Consider the following 21513-nt stretch of genomic DNA (forward strand, 5'->3'; position numbering starts at 1 on the left):
ACAGCAAAATGGAGGGCATAGAGAAAAGAATCTGTGAACTGGAACACAGAATGATAGAAATTATCCAATTTGAACAATGCAGAGAAAACAGACTGAAAAAGTGAAAACAACATCAGGGACCTGAGGGATTATAACAGAAGAGCTAATATTTATGTCACCGAACTCCTGCAATGAAAGGAGAAAGTGGGGCTGGAAACGTACTTGAAGATACAATAGTTGAAAATTTACCAAATTTGGCTAAAGACATACACCTTTAGAATCAAGAAGCTGAACGAAACTCAAGATTTTCAAGAATAAGTCTGAGTATGACTATGTAGGCTATGAAAGCCACCAGATAATCACTTTGTTCAGATTATGAATTTGTTGTTTTTAACCTGTGAAAAGGACTCAGAGACCATCAGTGATGCTACAGTAACAGTGTTAGACAGTGTCTAGCTAGAGTGACTAGTTATGACTTCAGTTAGCCCAGGAAGATTCAGATTAAGTATAGAAATGTTTAAGACACTCCATTTTTCAATATTTTTGTGCATTTGATATTTTATGCATTTTCCACATGTAAGAAATATTTAGATTAACAGGTCAGTGTCCTGTTTTCATACAATCTAACATGTGTGACTAAGCATGCGATTAAAAATTTGCAATTTTAAGTTGAAATCTTACTGAGTATGCAGGCAATATCAGCACATTTAAGAGAACTTAAGAATTTCTTGACTATTTTTAAACTTTTTTCTGAGAATTTCTTAAATGGAGTGGACTAGCATAAAATTGAAAACAAAAATATAATGAAATATATTAAATTTGTACAGGCAGTTTGCGTATTTAAAGGAGTTTCACTGTTTGAAAACATGAATCAATCCCCTTAAAGGTGATTTTTCAAAATTGGATAGATTTAAGTTCAACCATTCTGGAAGTCAGTGTGGCGATTCCTCAGGGATCTAGAACTAGAAATACCATTTGACCCAGCCATCCCATTACTGGGTATATCCCCAAAGGAATATAAATCATGCTGCTATAAAGACACATGCACACGTATGTTTATTGCGGCACTATTCACAATATAGCAAAGACTTGGAACCAACCCAAATGTCCAACAACGATAGACTGGATTAAGAAAATGTGGCACATATACACCATGGAATACTATGCAGCCATAAAAAAGGATGAGTTCATGTCCTTTGTAGGGACATGGATGAAACTGGAAAACATCATTCTCAGTAAACTATCGCAAGGACAAAAAACCAAACACCGCATGTTCTCACTCATAGGTGGGAATTGAATAATGAGAACACACGGACACAGGAAGGGGAACATCACACTCCGGGGACTGTTGTGGGGTGGGGGCAGGGGGGAGGGACAGCATTAGGAGATATACCTAATGCAAATGACGAGTTAATGGGTGCAGCAAACCAACATGGCACAGGGATACATATGTAACAAACCTGCACATTGTGCACATGACCCTAAAACCTAAAGTATAATAAAAATAAATAAATAAAAGAATGAGATCTACAAATTCAGAAAGTTGGCTTTAAAATTTGTAACTTAATTATTCACATTTAAACCTCTGAAAGACCTTTTCAATGACTAAAACCTGCCCCTAAGGACATAAAATCCCTCACACTAACATATACATGAACATGTGGTATGATCATCATCTATGGGAAAAATCTTAAGTTTTTCTAGTGTGGAAATACTAGAAAAGTGGAAACTTGGCTGGGCGCAGTGGCTCACGCCTGTAATCCCAGCACTTTGGGAGGCTGAGGCGGGCAGATCATGAGGTCAGGAGACAGAAACCATCCTGGCTAATACGGTGAAACCCCATCCCTACTAAACATACAGAAACAAAATTAGCCAGGTGTGGTGGCGGGCACCTGTAGTCCCAGGTACTCGGGAGGCTGAGGCAGGAGAATGGCGTGAACCCAGGAGGTGGAGCGTGTAGTGAGCTGAGATGGTGCCACTGCACTCCAGCCTGGGCGAAAGAGCGACACTCCATCTCAAAAAAAAAAAAAAACAAAAAACCCAGAAAAGTGGAAAGTTGCATCACTTCTCCAAGTCCTGTCCAGTTCAAGTGAGTAGTTCTAAGCATGTCTGGATTACTCAATTCCTTGAGTAGAGATTTTGCCTCTATTTAATCTGTGTTATTCTTGCGGCTGCCGTGGTGCCAGGGAAGGGCAGATGCTAGAGAAACATTTGTTTGAATTCAACTTAATCAGCTACATTTTCCAAGCTCTATTTTAAAATGGTGTATTCTGTGACAGTGGTCCTGAAGACGTTTGGCTTCCAAGAATGAAATGACTCAGAAGAACCTGAAGCTCACCAGCCATATTTGCAACCTGAGCACTCATAGGATGACAACGTTGAGCAGAATTTAGCCCCCTCCATCACTCTGTTAGAGTTTGGGAAGAACTGTTAGCTGCCTGGAACATGCTTTTTTGTATACTCAGGAGGCAAAGTTCTGCCATGTTGCCTTTAACCAGCCATGTTTCTGAGGTGCTGATTGTCCTTACACAATGCCTTTTTCTAAATAGCAAGCTTCACCCCCATGAAACACCTCAGTATAGATCAACATACTATTTGACATTCATCACTGGAACAAAATGTGGCATACTTTCCAACACTAGAATTTTAGACACTGCACTTCAAAGTTAAAGAGACTTACAACAACATGAAAAAGTCATCAATAATTACAACGCATATTATAGAAAAAATTAAGTTCTATATATTGAACAAAACTGGGTGGCATATCCACGAAATACATGCTCTTTGAGAACCGGTAACTAATTATATTATTCCAATTAAAGATCTAAAACTAAGATGAGCATTCATTCTGAGACACTAAATGTAAACTGAGTGAGATTTTTAAATGTTATTTGAATAGATCAGCTTTAAAACAAACTTACTTGGGTTTGTATTTACCATATTTTTTTGCAGTTTAATATTTATCCCCCCAAAAAGAATATTATTAAAAGAACAGTATAACTTACATAAGTTTTCAAAATCATAGAACATTTGTAAATTAGTGCAAGATCTCAGAGAAATGCGTAAATGCATTTGCATCTTTTTAAGTTTCATACATTTATCTAATAAGTATACTCTTCTCTCGCTTAACTTTATGCAGTGCTTTTTCTTTTGGCATTTTTTGTCTTTATTATACCAACGACCCATATTTACTATAGTAAATTAATACATATAATTAAATCAGAGTTTCTCAACCTTGGCACTACTGACACTTTGGGTTGAATAATTCCTTGCTGTGGAGGGCAGACCCTGTGTTGTAGAATGTTCAGCAGCATCCTTGGCCTCTACCTACTAGAAGTGAAGAGTGTCGCCAGTTTTAATAAAGATAAGTGTCTCTAGACATTGCAAAATTTTCCCAGGCAGAGCAAAATTGTCCTTAGTTGAGAGCCACTAATTTATGAAAAGAAAACAAAGTCACCCATTTTTCTTCCATGCTTCTATTTTAGTTTATATTCTTATGGTCAATGTTCTCTATCTATATAGATATGTATCCATGTATCTAGCTATAAGATATTTTATATATGTAATATATGTAAACACATTTAACATTAGCATTATTACTTCTCTTTTGCAGCATATATTATGAACATTCTTTCACAAAAGTATATGTTTATTTCTTCATTTTTAAAATGGCTATATAATATTCCACTGTTTATACACAATATTATTTATTCCATTTACTACTTTCAGATATTGAAGTTATTCCCAATGTTTGATAAAAGTGTGCCTTTGGTTGGGTATGATATTCTTGGGAAAAACTTTCTTCCCCTAAAATTTTTGCAGATTTGTTTCACTGTCTTTTGGTATTAAAAATGGCTGAGAATTATAAGTCCATTAAAATTTATTCTCCTCTGCATTTGTTCATCTGCATGTTTAGTCAAGGAACCCAAAGGATTCTTTCTTTATTCTTAAAGTTAAAAACCTGTCTTTAAAGTATCAACTTACTGATATTTACTGAAATATAGTGTTTCTTTTCAGTCTTTTGGCACAGTTTCAGATTCATTTCAATAAACTTTTATTCTATTATATCTTTAAAATCACTTTCATTTTTAGTTGCTGGTCTTTTCTACTTTAAGCACACCAATTATCCTTATGTTGGATTGTCCTTGTCCTATGTATTATTGCCTCCTAGTTCCTTTAATTTCTTTATTTCCCCCCTCTGCATTCATGGTGAATCATACAATCCACTACTGTATATGTTTCCATTTTTCTGGCATCTTCATTTTATTTTATTTATTTATTATTATTTTTTGGGATAGAGTTTCGCTTTTGTCACCCAGGCCGGAGTGCAATGGCACGGTCTCGGCTCACTGCAACCTCCACCTCCTGGGTTCAAGTGATTCTCCTGCCTCAGCTTCCCAAGTAGCTGGGATTACAGGTGCCCGCCACCACATCCAGCGAAATTTTTGTATTTTTAGTAGAGGAGGGGTTTCACCATGTTGGCCCAGCTGGTCTCGAATTCTTAACCTCAGGCCCCGCTCAGCCTCCCAAAGTGCTGGGATTACAGGTGTGAGCCACCAGACCCGGCTGGCATTTTCATTTTAATGAATCCATTACCCACATTTATTATGTTAAATTAGTAAATGTAGTTAAATTGGGGTTTCTCAACCTTGACACTATTGACATTTTGAGTAGAAAACTCTTCACTGGGGGTGGGGGCTCTCCTGTGCATTGCAATATATTTAGGATTCATTACTTTTTGTGATTTATTGGTTAGTTCTTGAATATTGTTTTCTTCCTTTTCCATTGGTTTTCTTACCTCCCTTTTCTTCTTTTTGTTTTTATGTCAGTATCCAATCACCTTTTTGTTTATTAACTGAATTAATAGTTTTATTAAGTATTACACTAATAGGTTGTTTAGGGATTTAAAAAATGTTTTTCTTTAGTTATATGTTTTTCCAAAAGGGATTATTTGTCTATTATGGGTGCCTTCGTTTTTCTGCCTTTGGCTGACCCCTCTTTCCTTTACTGAATAGCACAGATGCCATGTTGTTTCTGTTTCTTGTTTTCTTGGTCATGATGAACACAGCAGCTGTCTTCCTTCTCTTTGTTCTGATATATTGTGTGCTAATTCTCTCTGATCTCCTTATCTGAGATCAGTTGTCTACCTCCCTGAGAGCTGGGAAGTGCATATGCAATCCTTTCCTGAGGCTGTGTGCCATTGGTGGAAATGTGTTGTGTGTAGTGGGGAGGGTAGGAGACGGTGGATCGGAGCCATTCCGCTGGGCCTGTGTGCAGTCTTGTTTGGAAGAGCTGCACCATGCTATGTCCTCTGTGATTTTGCTAAGCATCTACCTAGTTGGAGGTGTATGCTGTTGCCATTTATTAGCCCTGGATGGTGGGAAGAAAAGACGCCCTCTGGCTTTCAGCACACAGCTTTCAACCTTTGCTTCTGTCACACAGATCAGCCCAGGCATTCTGTTTTCCTGTTTCACCTGTTCCCACCCAGAAGCCATTTCCATACCCTAAAGAAGTAGCACTATGAACATTTTTGATGCTGTTAATCTGTACTAAAAAACTGACCTCCAGAAATGTTATACTGATTACATAGTAAATACTAAATTAATGAAGTGTTTTCTTATATTTTTGCCAAACTTGAATATTAATACTTTCATTTTTAATACAACTAGGTTTTTATAAAAAATAAAACTATGAGAAAACAGTTTAATGAATCCCAATGTATGCAAATATTTAAAAAATTTTTTTGAAATTCACATGCAATATTCTAAAAGTTTACAGCTGTCAATGTGTCCATACAAATTATGTAACATTTGAAACAATTAACAGAAATTTAAAGGGTTCTTATTTAACTGAATGCTTAAAAGTTCTCTTGAAAGAAAGCAATCTTGGAAGAAATTATTTAAAACATAGGATCATCAAAAATATGTTTAATAAAGAACAATAAAGTAAATGTTTCAAGATAGAGTCATGCAGTTGGGAAACAATGACCTTTTAACTAGAGGTCCAAAATTCTTTTAAAAAATTAATAGATATTTTTATTGGAATCCAGGGAGCAAGGCTACTACTGTTCTTTTCATAAACACACAAAAAGTTAGCATCAATTGGCAAGGTCACCTGTTTGTATCCATGAGATCATATACATGATGAGTGATAAATAAAACCCAACCAATACTTTTATTAATATACAGGAATCTCCCCTTACTTACAGGGCATCCAAGACTCCCGAGTGAATGCCTAAAACCACAGATACGATCAAGCCCTACACATAGCATGTCTTTTCCTAGACATATATACTTATGAAAAGGTTTAATTTATAAATGAGGCACAGTAAGAGACAAACAAGAATAAAATTGAACAATTAAGACAATATGCTGTAATAAGAGTTATATGAATGTGGTCTCTCTCAAAACATTTTATTGCACTGTACTAATCTATTTTCTGACTGTTGTTGACCGCAGGTAACTAAAACTGAAATGTGAAACCAAGGATAAGGGAGGACTACTGTATGTGTTGTATGTGATTCCTAATACGAGGCTATTTATTTATTTAAAACGATTTATCATTGTGATGTCATTTGTGCTTTTTAATGCAAGGTCCTTCAAAAATTATTTGTTTTGCTCAGGGCAACTAGTTATGAGGATTTAAAGCATATGAATGTTCAATATTAAAAGGTAATTGAAAAAAAAAAACTCCAAATGGAATCTTCAAATCTTCTAGTCTCTCCGATTGTCTGATGTTTGAAAACAGATGTGTTAATGACTACTACATCATGGCTTACTTTCATTTTTTTCTTCCCTAGCTAGGAAAGGAATTAGGAGAGCCCCCAATAAACATGCCTCTATGTTGCTGCCTCCACAAACACAAGGGAGGAACAAGAACAACAACAACAACAACCTGACAATTTCCCCATAGCTGGCATATACAATTTAATTAATTTTGGACTTGTGAAATTTGGCATAAGGTGCCTAGGAATTGCTCCTGGCCTACTTAGAATATGAAAATATGAGATAAGACTGCCAGACCTAAACTTCTCCAGAAGAAGGGTAGAGACTGCAAACTAAATTTTCTCCTAATACGATAAAACTGCCTCCAGCCTTTATCTCTTGTGCCCCTCTGCCTTTTGTCTTTTGGATGGTCACGGTTATAGATGCTGGGAAGGCACTGAGTTAAAGAGAAGGCACTTGGAATTAGATCCCTAGAAAATGGCCCTTGCCTTATGCCTTGTGCAAGTCCAGGAGGTGCTATTCACATCGTAGTCCATATGACCTGCCAGTTGCTTATGGTGATCTTTCTGCTTCTAAACCCTGCTTCCCAAAGTATGAGATACACAGGGCAAGCAATACATTCAAGAACCCACCGTGCTAAATGTCTTTGCCTCCAACATTCTTTCAAATGATCATAAGTGGCACAACCTTAGTGAATTTGGGTCCCCATAGATACAAAACAAAGACCAGTGGCTTTTGACTCAGAAGACCAAGTTTCAATCCTGACTAGCCACATGCTAGTTTTGTGCTCTTGGTCATGTTACCTAAATTCTCTAAATTACAATGTTCTCACCAGTAAAACAACAATGATAGATTTACAGAGTTGCTAAAGAGGATTAATTAGGAGAGCATAGGTAAAGTTCCTGGCACACAGAAAGCACTTAATCAATGTGAGCCTCTCTGAAGTGAAAGTAACGCATCCTAATACCCAGGAGATTTAGACCAGAGAGCTATACTGTCCAATATGGCAGCCACTAGCAATGTGTGGCTATCAATTAATTAGCATTAGACTTTAAAATTCAGTTCCCAGGATGCTCAATAGTCACATGTGATGGATGACTATATGTTGGACAGCACTGAAATTTACCATTGCCATCATACAGAAAGTTTTACTGGACAATAGAAGAAATGATAGAATTAAACAAGAATCCAAAGTCCAGAAGCCAACATCTTTGCCATTAACTACGAAACTCGAGAGGAGCAACTTTATCTCACTTTGTCACAATTTCCTCATTGGTAAAATGGATACTGCCTTTGCAGTAATGTGGTGGGGATCAGGTACACTGAAGTTACTTTTTTTCCTTGCTGTAGTCCTTCCAAGACTAAACAATGCATGACATACTCACTAGCAAGGATCACTTTGAGGATGAGTTAGTTGATAGGTGCAGCCCTTTGGTAGTTTAATATTCATAGCCATGATTTGGTATTATTCCAATGCACCTGTAAGCAGTTAGGAACAGCATATGTTCAAAAGTGCAAAGAACTACTGCAGACAGTCCTTGTGGTGATGGAAAGACAAAAAGTAACAAAACTGAATTGGTTTTCATTGGCAAGCGGCCTTTTGTAGACTTTTTGTAGCTCTCACAGGGTTTAAAGTGGAAAGATCAAAGATCATATTTCCTACTTTTCCATTTCTGTTTCACTTTAATGTCTAAATCTTCCTTTCTCAGGTTTGAAAACAATACTCCGTTGCTGTCATTTTGGGGGCAATGTTGTATTTTTTTATTTATCTAGAGCTGGGGTTGGCAAACCTTTTATGTAAAGGGCCAAAGAGGAAATATTTTACGGTCTTAAAGTTTCTATCACAACTACTCAGCTCTGCTGTGTAGCACGAAAGTAGCCACAGACAACATGCACACAAAGGGGTGTGTCTCTGACGATAAAACTTAATTTACTAAAATAGGCCCTTGGGCCTTAGTTTGCCAACTCCAGATCTAGAAAAATAGGAAAGAACATGTCCTTTTCACTTCCTCACATTGTTTCCTTCTCCACTATGATGTATATTTTCTCACTTATTTTAATTTTGAACATATGGTGTATCCCACAAATGATCACAAACATTCAAATATTTACTTTAGTAATGTGAAAAAATAATATTCCTTCCGATTTTTATCAAGGCTTTGCACTTAAAAAACAATATAGTTCTTAATGACATTTTTTTTTCCTCAGAGAGAAAACTGAGAGGAAGAGACATGAAAATAAAATGTAGAAGAATTGTAATTTAATTCTTGGAGGAGGGGATAAAACAATTAAATCACTTATGTGATTATTTCATAAAAGTGTTAATAACAAGCAAATAGCCTTTTATTTTCAAATAAGCTCAAAGCGAAAACAATCAAAAACGCTGATTACAACTCAAGATGAGATTTTGGGTGGAGACACAGCCAAACCATATTAGGTAGTTAATATGTTAAATGTAAACTTGTCTGAGTTTTTTATGGCCTATATTTATTGTATAGATGACCACAAAAATTATTGTAAGTGAACCAGGGCCAGGTTCAGGAATAGGTTACTGACCTGAAACTGATCACTGGAGTCATAAAGACTCAATTTTGGGAGGTGTCTTAGAGTTACCGAGAGAAGCTTCTTTCCTTCCTCTCTCCTTCCTCCCTCTTTCTTTCATTTATTTTCTTTCCCTCTGCTCCCTCTTTCTTTCTCTTCTGAGGATGCTAAATTTGAGAACCTCACATGTAATGGCCAACAGCCATTATCCACCTGTAAAAATGGCCTCCCTGAGAATAAAACCAACAGAGACAAGCTACGCTAAGGATGCAAAAAGAACAAGCTCTGATGGCTTTGAGCTTATTTGAAAATAAAAGGCTATTTCCTTGTTATTAACCCTTTTATGAAATAATCACAAAAATGATTTAATTGCTTTATCCCCTCCTCCAAATTGAGTTGACTGGAAACATAAATATTTACAAGTGATTCAAACATAGTCCTCTTCAGAGATCAAAAAATTTAAAAATGTTGTCTAGTTGACAAAATATAGGTTATTTTTTTTACTGCACCAACTAGTGATTAAGCTATCAAAAACCAAAACACACCTAAGAAGACACTGTTAATATTCTTCATTCATTGCATGGGCATTAAGAAAGGATGTAAGACTGATCTATCCAATAGTTTATTTCTCCATGGCACACATGGCTCTAAACAATAATGACTTTCATACTTTTGTCCACACATGAAACTTACGAGAACAACGTAAGCTGGTAAAAAAACAAACAAAATAGTTTAGTCTGCTACATATTTATACACTGAAAGGAAAATTAATGGTGGCAATTGAGCCTCACTTAATGGAAGGAGTTTATACTGGAGTATATCCCTTTGCGTTACGCCGACTGACGTCACAGTTTAACCTGTCAGACATCTGAGATACATTCCTGGGGTTCTGGTTTGTGTATAACTTTTATGGATTCAATAATCTCCTAACACAGAAATGGTTATCTGATAAAGCTGAGTGGAACTGGAATAATCCTGGAATGACCCAAATTATCAAATTTTAGAGACACACCTAAGACACTCAGACTAGTGTCTTTGTAAAAAAAAAAAAATTGTTTGAGGAATAAAATTGACTAAAATGAGAAATACACACTGGTCTTACAGCTTACAAAACATAATTTTATTTAAATTTGTATAGATAAAAATCTACCAAAATTTAAACAAAAATTTTATCCAAATCCTTTCCCACAACAAAATTGGACATCATGAAAAAAAAACCACATTCAAACAAGGTTCCCATCTTTCTACCATAAACTGCTAGATTCTGGGAGGATGAGGAGTAAGAGATAAACGAGGAGAGAAGATACTGATTCTCAACACAATTTGATCTTCAGTGTTGTCTCATCTTGAAATGTCTTAATAACAGAGATTTCCATAAGAATCAGGATTCATTTTTGACACAAAAATGGAAGCTTCCATTCCCAAAATCACAAATAAGGCTTCTGGTTTTCTTTTTAGTGTGAGGTAAACAGTATATTCAATATTAAGGCAAATGGTAAAAACACATGGATGGTATATTAATGCAGACATTCCATTATTAAATATATTTTGGAAAACTCATGGACTTTTCAAACATATGTTAGAATTAGAAACCTGTAAAATCTGCAGTAGTGTGTAATAGCTATTTGCTTGAATGTCTTAGCAGTGCCTTTTTAGTAGCTAATATGTTCAGTGTAATCTTGTGCCTTTTTAGTAATTAATATATTAAATATAATCTTGTGTCTGAGTTTTTAAATGGTCTGTTTTTCTTTTTCATTATGTAGGATTAGATGCCCACCAAAATTCTTGTAAATGAAGCAGGACCTGATTTCAAATTCTGTCTATACACACAATATTTGGCCACATAGACCGCTCCCCAAAGTCTGCAAAACACTGCCTACTGGGCAGGCTTACAGTGACAGAAAAGTATGAGAACACAAGATATTATTTTTATAAAGACTAAAATCAGATTTAGGCTGTCTAGATATCTTATTCCAGAAAACACAGATATAAGATTTTTCAGTGATTCTTGCCTTCCCCCTCCCCTTTTCTTCCCCAATGAGATAACCATTTGTTTCACGATGATGAACCATCCCTTTTTATGGAAAAATGGCTTTCTTTCTCCATCGGATCAGGACAAAACCATCACTTCTTGGCCACACTGGCCACAGCCTTCTTGGCTGCATCCTCCAGGTCAATGGCTGAAGTAATGGGGAGTCCGCTGTTGTTGAGTATCTTCTGGGCCTCTTGGACGTTGGTTCCTAGAAGGGGGACAGGAAACAATCACTGAATGAAACTAGACGTGGCGCCTTATAAAGTTTGCACAAGGACACACAAGACTCACCTGTCTATAGCTTTTCACTAGGAAATGGATTAAATATAGGTTCTCATCAAGGTCGCTGACAGAAAAGATTATGTCATGAAATTTATCTCAAGCTGTGGTCCAGCTAGAAAAGAAGATGAAAGCAAGGGCTTGCAAGAGGGAAATGAACATGTTTTACTGATGGAAGCTGAGATGTCTGCTGATAATCACAGCCATGTGGATCTAATGTGGTTTTGGCCCATACCAGAAGTCACCTGTCTTAAAGCCCTTTTGGACGTCATCAGGGATTTGGGCTGGCATCTGATTGGAGAAAGGAAGTTCTGAGAACCTGTCCAGCTATGCCCACAAATCCACTGCTTTGGAGACTCTGGCGGCATCCAGCATGTCCATTTCTGCCTTCTCCTGACTCTATAAAATGAAATGGGCTGAGCCCTTCAAAATGGGCAAAGCGGCCTCTGATGGCAATCTCTTGACTGTTCCTGGTGGATCTGGAGTATCTTCCGGCCAAGCCACCTCATTCAAACGTGTGCTTGGGGACTATTTCACATGAGAACTGCTTTTCTGCCCTTTTAGAGTGAACAACTCCTCTAGCAGAAATGTGATAGAATTTAAATGTCTAATGAAATATCTCATCCTACATCATTTCCTGTGCTTTTATCTAGTTGGCAAGACAGAGCCTATTTATAAACAAAGACCTTGAAATATAGGCCTTGGAGAACTTGCCTTACCACAAAGAGTGCAAATGAAAAGAGGCACTGGGTCAGCACATTTCATATAAACAGGCAAATGCTGGGTTATATAGAAATGGGTGGATTGAAAAGATGATGCAGCACTGATTCTCGTGGGACCCTGGGTCTACCCAAGCAGCAGTGAAGATGGCCGCTTGGCACTGTGTCTTCACCTTAAGGCTCATCTACTCCTGTTTTTACAGAGGAAGCTGGTGAAAGTCCTCTCTGGAAGGTGAAAGCATAAAATGTGGGAAGTTGCTACCTAAAATCCCCATGCTGGCTCTGCCATGTACTTGTTATGTAGTTTTGGGTAAATCATTTAACTTCTTTGAGCCTTAACTTTTGTTTCCATAGAGAGCACTATCATCCTTGTAATGTTCCCCAGAACTAATATCATTAAGTGCTTAGGTATGCCAGGCACAGTGCTAAGCAACTTGTACACAGCATATGAAATCTTTACAAAAATTATGAGTAGTCCTATTGTTCCTATTTTACAGATAAGGAAACTGAGGCACAGAGAAGTTAAATAACTTTTCCATGGGCACAGAGGCAGTAAGTGGCAGAGATGGGACTTGAACTTTTCTCTGTAATTATAAACGCTGCATGTTCTAAAGATATGCTAGTCTGCTTCTCTACTTGTAAAATGAGGACAGTATAGCTGATGGTATAGGTTGTGATGAGAAGAAAATGAAATGAGTGTAAAAGCATTTTTGTAAATGGTGCAGTATCTGCGGCAGGCCTGGCTGGCTTTGCATCATAGACTCCTGCTCCTCTTCTGCAGTAGACTGCTATTGCTGGAAAGCAGCTGCCCAGCCAGAAACTACATTTCCCAGGCCCCCCTGCATCTCGAAGGGGACATGTGACTGAGTTCAGGCCAAAGGAATGTCACATGGCCATGACAATCTCCAAAGGGACTCTCCATACTCGGTTTTCCTTGTCTGCTTTCTGGAGTGTTCCTAGCTGGGGCAGCCCTGGAAGTCACCTTTTTGGTTTTGGTTGTGTTTTGTCTTGCTTTTTGTTTTTGAGATAGGCTCTCACTGTGTCACCCAAGATGGAGTGCAGTGGTGTGATCTCAGCTCACTGCAGCTTCAACCACCTGTGCCAAGTGATCCTTTCACCTCAGCCTCCCAAGTAGCTGGGACTAAAGGCACACACCACCACGCCCAGCTATTTTTTGTATTTTTTGTAGAGATGGGGTTTTTCCACATTGCCCAGGCTGGCCCTGAACTTCTAGGCTCAAGGAATCCATCTGCCGTGGCCTCCCAAAGTGCTGGGATTACAGGCATGAGCCCTTGCACCCAGCCAAATCACTTTTTGAAGATGGCAGTGACTCCTTCAGCCTGGATACTTTAATAACTCTCTGGAGCCAAGCATCTTACCCACTCACCCTCTTAGACCTTACGGGAATGAGAAAGACCCTTCTATAATGTTAAGACTCTGAAATTTCTGCATTTTTCTGTTGTTACAGGAGCTAGCATTACTTTGACTAATATATGACTTTGTAAACGCTGTGGAAGGCAGCTTCTAAAATGGTTTTCAAAGATCAATCACTCTTGCCTCCTGGTAGTCACATGGTTGTAGAATCCGTCCCCCTTGAGTACGATCTGGACCCAGAGCCTTGCTTCTAATAGATAAGCACACGGCAAAAGTGATGGAATTTCACTTCTGAGACTAGGTTACAAAAGCCTGTGGCTTCAATCTTGCTCCCTTTAACTCTTTGTTCACTCTGATGAAGCAAACTACCCTGCTATGAGCTGCCCTCTGGAGAGACTCACCTGGCAAGGAACTGAGGGCAACCTCTGGCCAATGGCTGATGAGGAACTGAGGCTCTGGGTCTAATAGCCAAGGAGGAAGTGCATCTGGCCAAGAACCATATAAGGGATCTTGGAAGCAAATTCTTCCCTAGTCAAGCCTTGAGATCACTACAGCCTGGCTGACACTGTGATTGCAGCTTTGTGAGAGACCCTGAGTGAGAGGATCCACCTAAGCCACACCCAGATTCCTGACCACAGAAACTGTGAGATAATAACTGTTCTTTTTGTTAAGCTGCTAAATTTGGGGGTAATTTGTTAAGTGCTGATAGGTAAGTAATACAGATGTAAAAATTTATTATTTCATTAATACAACCTGTGTGCACTTTGATTCATTTGACTGTGGCAGGTGTTAGATAGCAGGCTAAGGAATTTAGACACTAATCAAAGCATGGCTTTCATGGAGTAATGACAGAGTGTGAAGCAAAAGCCCTGATGGACACAGGAGCAAATCAGTCTTTGGACCAGAAGGTAAATGACAGTTACGTGTGTAAATTTTGTTTTAGACAGAGTCTTGCTCTGTCACCCAGGCTGGAGTGCAGTGGCATGATCTTGGCTCACTGCAACCTTCGCCTCCCTGGTTCAAGCAATTCTCCTGCCTCAGCCTCCTGAGTAGCTGGGATTAGAGGCATTGGCCACCTCTCCCAACCAATTTTTGTATTTTTAGTAGAGAAAGGGTCTCACCATATTGGCGAGGCTGATCTTAAACTCCTGACCTCAAGTGATCCACCCGCCTCGGCCTCCCAAAGTCTGGGATTAGAGGCGTGAGCCACCGTGCCCCATGTGTAAAGTTCTATCTCCTCCCACAGAGACATGGACTAGGCTCTTCTTCCTCTTCCTTTCTTCTTTTGAGCACCTTCCAATCTCAACACAGCTCTAAGGCCTCCAGATAGGTGCAGGAGTGGCGCTCCTGATGTCTTCCTCCATTTCAGATCCTGCTCTTTCTGGAGACTAGTTTTTTATCACGGTTCCCGCTTATTCAGATAACTTCTTATTCCGTTTTACCTGAGTTCCTTTGCATGTGTATGGATGAAATGAGCTCTTGATCTTCTTAATTTTTTGAGATAACTTTAATGAGTTGTGCTTCCTTGCAACCAAGTAATCTAAATAATTCAGTTCCTTAATTAATATCCTCTTTTGCACCCAGCTTAGCACCAGTATTCCCAAGGGGAAAGAAATGATTTGGAAATTCATGAGCACCCAGATGTGCTGGGCCACTGCCCTTGCTGGGCTCTCCACCCAGAGCTCTGTTGGGCTGACACCTCTCTCCACTGGGCTGACACCCATTCATTCACAAGGCATCTGTTAAATGGCATTTCTTTGGGGATATCTTTCTAATCACCACCTCCCCATGCCCCAAATAAAGCAGGGCCTGGTACAATGAACTTCCGGAGTACCTTGTATTTCTAAAATCTTACCATGGATGAAGTCTTATTGGGATGACTTACTGATGCTTCCCTCGTCCTCTCCAAACATCCACTTTCCTTTGTCAGGCTTGCTTACCGGATACCTCCCAATATCTGTTAGCTAGCAGTACGTGCTGACCGACGGGGTAACTCCAGATGGATTCCCACATACAAAGTGTGCTCGACGAGAAGAGGAGTGGGTGGGTACTTTTCGATAGATCTCCTTGCTGTCCTAACAATCCTTTCCTATAGGGTTGAAACAGATACCCCCAAACTGCTCAAGGTGCAATCAGGAGGGATTTTTTTTTTTTTTTGGAGTCCTCTCAGTGTTACCCAGGGGTTTTGGGAGTGGCTCCTTTTGCTGGGAAGGGCCCAGGAAGAGCTGGCTGTGCTCACTGCCCTGAGTGAGGACTCCAAGCTGTTACTACTCCTCCCAACCTGGAGCAGCTTCAGGTGCCCCAGACAAGTGAGGCCTTGCTCGAGGCTAACACTGGTGGACAGGGCCAGGGGAAGAAAGGGGATGGAGCAGCTCCCCAGAAAACCACAACCCTTCTCTCCTCCCAGCTGCTCCTTCAGTGCCGTGTGAAAATGCCTAATTGCTTCATAATTCTAGGATCCACAAAAGTGAATTTTAATTATACTTGCAGTTACACTTTAATTACCGCCTTAATTATTAAGCACATACTAGGCATGCTCACAACTAAGCAGGCTTTGAAGGGATTCTCACATTCAAATACGAAGCTTATCTGTGATGAGAAATGGGTCATACGTAGAGCCATCGTGACCAGGTAGAAACTTGTTACAGAAGGGGAAAGGGGGGTAGAAAGAGAGAGACGGAGATAGAGAGAGAGAGACAAATGAAAAGAGAGAGACAAGAGACAGAATCATGGGGAATAGCTCAAAAAGGAACACACATAAGAAAAAAGACAGGTAGAGAGTAAGAGAAAGTAAAGAAAAAAATGAGTTTGCCAAGTGCCTTCCACACCAGCCCCTACCCTGATGCTGGCACCATCTCTTTGCAGCATTCGACCTGGTTTCTCCTTGAAGGCATAGCTCTACTGCCCACTGACCCTGCCCTGGTCATTAATTACCACTTGCTTCCTCCTTCCTGTTGCGGGAACAACTGCAAGGGGAGGTGGAGACACGCAGAGAAGAGGGATTAAAAGGAAACCAGCTGGGCATGGTGGCCTGTAGTCCCAGCTACTCAGGAGGCTGAGGTCAGAGGACCGCTTGAGCACAGAAGGTCAAGGCTGCAGTGAGCTGTAATTGCACCACTGCACTCCAGCCTGGGCAACAGAGTAAGACCCTGTCTCTATTTTCAAAATAAATAAATAAATAAATATAAATAAAATAAAATAAAAGTAAAACAGTAGATAGTGGAAACAGGTTACTGAAAAAGAAAAGGAAGAAAAGAACTAGAGGAAGCCTTGGAAATGATTGTGAGTTTCTGCATTCCTTTTTTGTAAAATGATATTATTTGAGTATTTAAGGTTATTTTCTTCTTAATTCACCAAGTGTCTGACATCTATTCCCCAACACTCTCCCTGCCTTTACTTCTAAATAGAAATTATCATAGCTGCTTTAAACTCTGACATGGAATTAAGTGTTCTAAAGAGAGTGTTTATGCCTGTGCACAGAATTACAAAGGAAATTGATCTCCTTCCCACATTTAAATGGTAGTACTGACATGTTCTAATATTTATTAAATGCTACATTGCTTTTTAATGAGCCTTCAGGACAACACTTTTAATAACCACCTGTACAGATAACTGATCAACTCATGCTGGTGGAACCTCAGGCACTTCTTAATATCTGCTTGTTGGGAGCCACTCAGCTAAATGGTTATCTACCCACTGCAGGCCTTAAAAATGGAAAATCAAAGGGGAATGAGTTTAAAATGAAATCTTGCTCTACTACTAGGGGATATTATAAATAATAACAATTATTAAAATGTTAAAAATTCGTGACCTCCTCGGCATGTTACCAGTGACTTTCTGCCACTGGGTGGAGTAAGAGAGCTGTAAACAAAGATGCAAGGTTAATTTAGCAAAATTTCTTCTTTGCTTTTATTACACACAAGAGAAAATAAAGGTAGTGGGCACACAGTACAGGATTTTGTTCGCAAGGTGCAGAGGCCTCCTGCCTTTTATCATAAGGCTGTGAAGAAAATCATTTTCCAGCCTGGAAATATGTAGAAACTGTAATTTAAAAATCATTATTTTAATAGGAATTCAGTTTTTAAAAAAAGAATACAGTAGTTAGCACTTATTGAGTACGTATTAGGTGCAACAAATGTTTGTTGGATACAAGAGTTAAGGGGTTCACAAGTATCATGAAACTTAATCCTCAGAGCAACCCTGCAGTTGACATCATTTTAATCCCCATTTTACAGGAAAGGCAACTAAAACACTGGGAGGCTTAGAAACTGGCCTGACATCCTCAGCAAGTCAGAGGCTGAGGCAGGACTTGAACCCAGGTTCATCTGAGGGCAAAGGCACATAACCACGCAGCTGGCCTTTAAGTGCTAGAAGGAATTCACTAGAGGAAAATGAGTCCCCAAGATGTCAGACAATTTGCTTGGATCAAACAACCAGTTAACCCTGACAGGTCTGATTCTTGGTCTAGTGCTCCGAGTTAGGGCTGGCAAGTTCTAGTTTTTGGGCAAAATTGAGCCAGCTGCCTCTTTTTGTATCACCTGCAAGTTAAGAATAGGGTTTACATTTTTAAATAGCTGAGAGGAAAAAATCACAGGAACATTTTATGATACATGAAAGTTACATGAAATTCAAATTCCAGCATCCATAAATAACTTTTTCGTGGAACACAGCCAAACTGATTTGCTTCATCAGTGGCTGCTTGCGCTTTGCAATGGGAGGAGTCAGTCGCTGTCGCACAGACAGTATGGCCTCGAAAGCCAAAAGTATTTCAGCCCCTCTGCTGGAAGTAACTGAGTTTTTTCTCCCCACTGGGAGAGGGGAATTCAGTGGAAACAAGCCAAATTCTCTAAAGCAGCAAATTCCTCCTCAAATGTCCACTGCTCCTGTACCCTTGCGCCTCCTTCCTTAGTCTCCTTTCAAGTGGCAATTAGATAGAGGAGTTCCATTTTCTTGGTGACCTGTAAATTTAGATAACTTTTCATGTCTCTTTTGCCTTGATATTTTATGTCAGAAACAGAATAATTCATTGAGAATCAGAGGAAAAACTTCTGCTATGTCAGCAGCTCTTACTTGTTTGAGATGATATGTGCCAAATACCTAGTACCGTGCTTGGCAGCCAACAGCATTGGCCATCCATGTGGCCTCAGTCGAGATACCGAAAAGGGTTTAGATGATAATAAGGATAGCTAACATTTCCTGAGCCAAGAACTATTGCAAATTATTTAAAAACTCATCCGCTCCTTATAGCAACCTTATAGAGTTGCCCTATTTTTATTTCCATTTTGCAGAGGAAGAAGCTGAGATTTTAAACCCGGTTCTGTTCCCTAGTAGCTAAACAACCTGGGGAAGTTACTGTAGCTTTGAGGCTTTAGATTTCTCCTTGAATGTGAATCTTATCTAAATGCTTTGTACCCCTAACATTTTATGAAGATTAAAGATGACATAAGATATTCTGTGTGGCTGTATTATATCCACACCTAATTTCCTCGATGATTTCTTCTTGCACAGTAAGAAGAAATCAACACTCAGGGTGTGAATGTGATAGTTATTCGGACCATAACAGTAGGAGCCCCCAGCTCCAGTGGCAGGAAGCCAATGGCTAGGTTCTTCTCTAACCGGTTTCAAAGAATGGTGTGTATGTGCTATGATCATGCAAGCAAGGTTTAGGATCAAGTCTAACATATTCACTGAGAGCTGATGCTACGTGCTTATGCTTTCAATTACGTTAACCCTTGGAAAAAAAGCAACATAGATACTAAACCAAAGTTAAAGGAGCCTTAATATTAAACTAGAATGGAACGAACCCTCTGGCAAGCAAGAACCTTACACTTCTGTGCTCACCTGCCATCATCTGCTAGGGATAAGACAATTCTTTTAAAGAAGGGATGTTTTATACACCCAAACATCTGCATGTGAATTTACCTTTCATGTTTTCCTTGAATCTTCCTCCTAGGTTTCAAGCCATGTATACTCTAATTTATGGATGATTTAAGAAATTTTCAAAGGTAATTTTAACAGTCTGAGACTTTTGTCGAAAATGCTGACTTTGGTCCACCATTACTGCCTAAGACAGAATCACACTCATCATTGCGTCACTGAGTGTGATTCTGTCCTTATGTGGGGAAATGACTGAGTGGACATCATTGCTAATATTTTCCTTGGGAAGAAGTCAGATTCTCAGAGCTTAATATTGTCTGCCAAATTCTTGACTCTCATGAGACATTTCAGAGCTTAGGGGCAGGGAGATTTAGACACAGATAACAAACATGAGGATTTTCCAGAATTCTAGGTCTTGCTGCTGGCCTCTTCTCTACACTAGGGATCTGTAAGCTATAGCTCATGGGCCAAATCTGTTCCACTATCTGTTTTTGTTAAAAAAAGATTAGTGTGGCACAGCCATGTCCATTCCTCTACCTATTGTCTATTGCTGCTTCAACACTACAATGGCAGAGCTGAGTAATCACAATAGGGAATATACAGTCACAAAGCCTAAAATCCTGCCCTTTACAGAAAAAGTTTATAGACCTTTGCTCTATATCCAAATTTCTGGCCTTGTGGCTAAAGGGTCAGGTGAAGACAAGAATCATCTTCATCTGGTGTTTCCCAGCTTGCAGTCCCTATTTCTGACTTGATATAGTGGTGAGCAGCTATATATCTAGGAGAGAAAAAGCCCACCTATGGTCTCTTTGAATTGACAATGGCAAATATTGGCTCGAATTTCCACTCCCTCCACCCCTTCCCACATGTGTGGTTAGAAAGATCATAGAACTCTTTTTCCACTGAGCTGGGATATAGCCTCAGAATCTTTCTTGGCACAGCACTGCTCAGGCAGCCACTGCCAATAAAGAGAAGGTGGCATGAGATGAAAGCTGTCTTCCCTCATCCAAAACATTTCTCATGAAGTCTTTCCCCAAAGGTAGTTCTGCCTCAGGACAGCCTCAAGGTGGCGCTCTCTGGAAGAGTCTCAGCGGGACACACTTAGCCTCTATAACACACTACAGACTGAATCACCTGTAAGTCTCCTCCTGATAGCAATGTCCTCGCTCACTCTCTTTTTGATGGCTCATCAAATACGACTTTCAAGTGGAAATTGAGTCAGGAAGAAATGAACTGACTAGTCACTCAGAAGATATCCAACAGCACGCAGTGGTGTTCTGACATTATAAGGCAGCACTCAGGATATGCCAGTCCTGGTACCTGCCAGTTTTAAAACCTCTCCTTACAAAAATGGCCACACCCACAGCTACTGCTCAGGGAAGCAACTTCAGGCTCTTGTTCCTGAAGGGATGACCACTGCCTAGAGTGGGGCAGCTACCCGACCAAAGGCAGCCCACTCCTGGGGCAGATAAGACCTATGATGTGCACTGGGGGATGTTTCCTTTCATGCAGAGGGAGAGTCACTAGTGTAACCCCTCCTGTTCCCTTTGCCTATCACTGGCTCCATCTGGGAGTGGTGATGGTGTAGGGAGCTGACTGAATATTCGAATGGAGAAAGTTGGCATGGGTAGTCTCGCCCCTTCCTCTGGCCTTCCTTTTAGGGATATGCCACTCAGAGTGAGTCCAGGTCATCCTCTTCTCCTTGGGTTCCACCCTGGGATGGAAGGTACACTGAAGTCTAGTGGTGCCTGTGACTGGGTTTACAAAGCTGCCTAATTCTGGGGCTCAGGGTAAGGAAGCTCACTATTGGTCACACAATAAGGTGCATCCTCCAACTACTTCTTTTTTCTTTGGTGATGAAGGTAATATTTTTGTTTTCTCAGTCTATTTATTTCTCACTGGGATCAGAACCCAGGTGGAAAAGGACCTGTTGGGCCTCTTCAAAGACCATAACCCCACGGCTTGGTTGGATGGGCTGTGAACTATG

At 39.7% G+C, this 21513-nt stretch overlaps 1 protein-coding gene across 2 annotated transcripts in view; it reads right to left on the minus strand.

Annotated features, from left to right (window-relative positions):
- SUCLG2 (succinate-CoA ligase GDP-forming subunit beta) overlaps positions 1-21513 on the minus strand; it is a 374531-nt gene that overhangs the window by 65260 nt on the left and 287758 nt on the right. Inside the window, exon 11 of one of the 2 annotated variants that reach the window (XM_032149461.2) lies at positions 10344-11485. The exons of the other annotated variant lie outside the window; for it this stretch is intronic. Coding sequence (XP_032005352.1) covers positions 11370-11485 — 116 coding nt within the window. The 3' untranslated portion in view covers positions 10344-11369. Of the gene's footprint in view, positions 1-10343; positions 11486-21513 lie in introns of those variants that run through there. 2 annotated transcript variants of the gene reach the window in all.

This window comes from Hylobates moloch, unplaced genomic scaffold (genome assembly GCF_009828535.3).
Source record: "Hylobates moloch isolate HMO894 unplaced genomic scaffold, HMol_V3 SCAFFOLD_4, whole genome shotgun sequence".
In the NCBI taxonomy this organism is placed as follows: Eukaryota; Metazoa; Chordata; class Mammalia; order Primates; family Hylobatidae; genus Hylobates; species Hylobates moloch.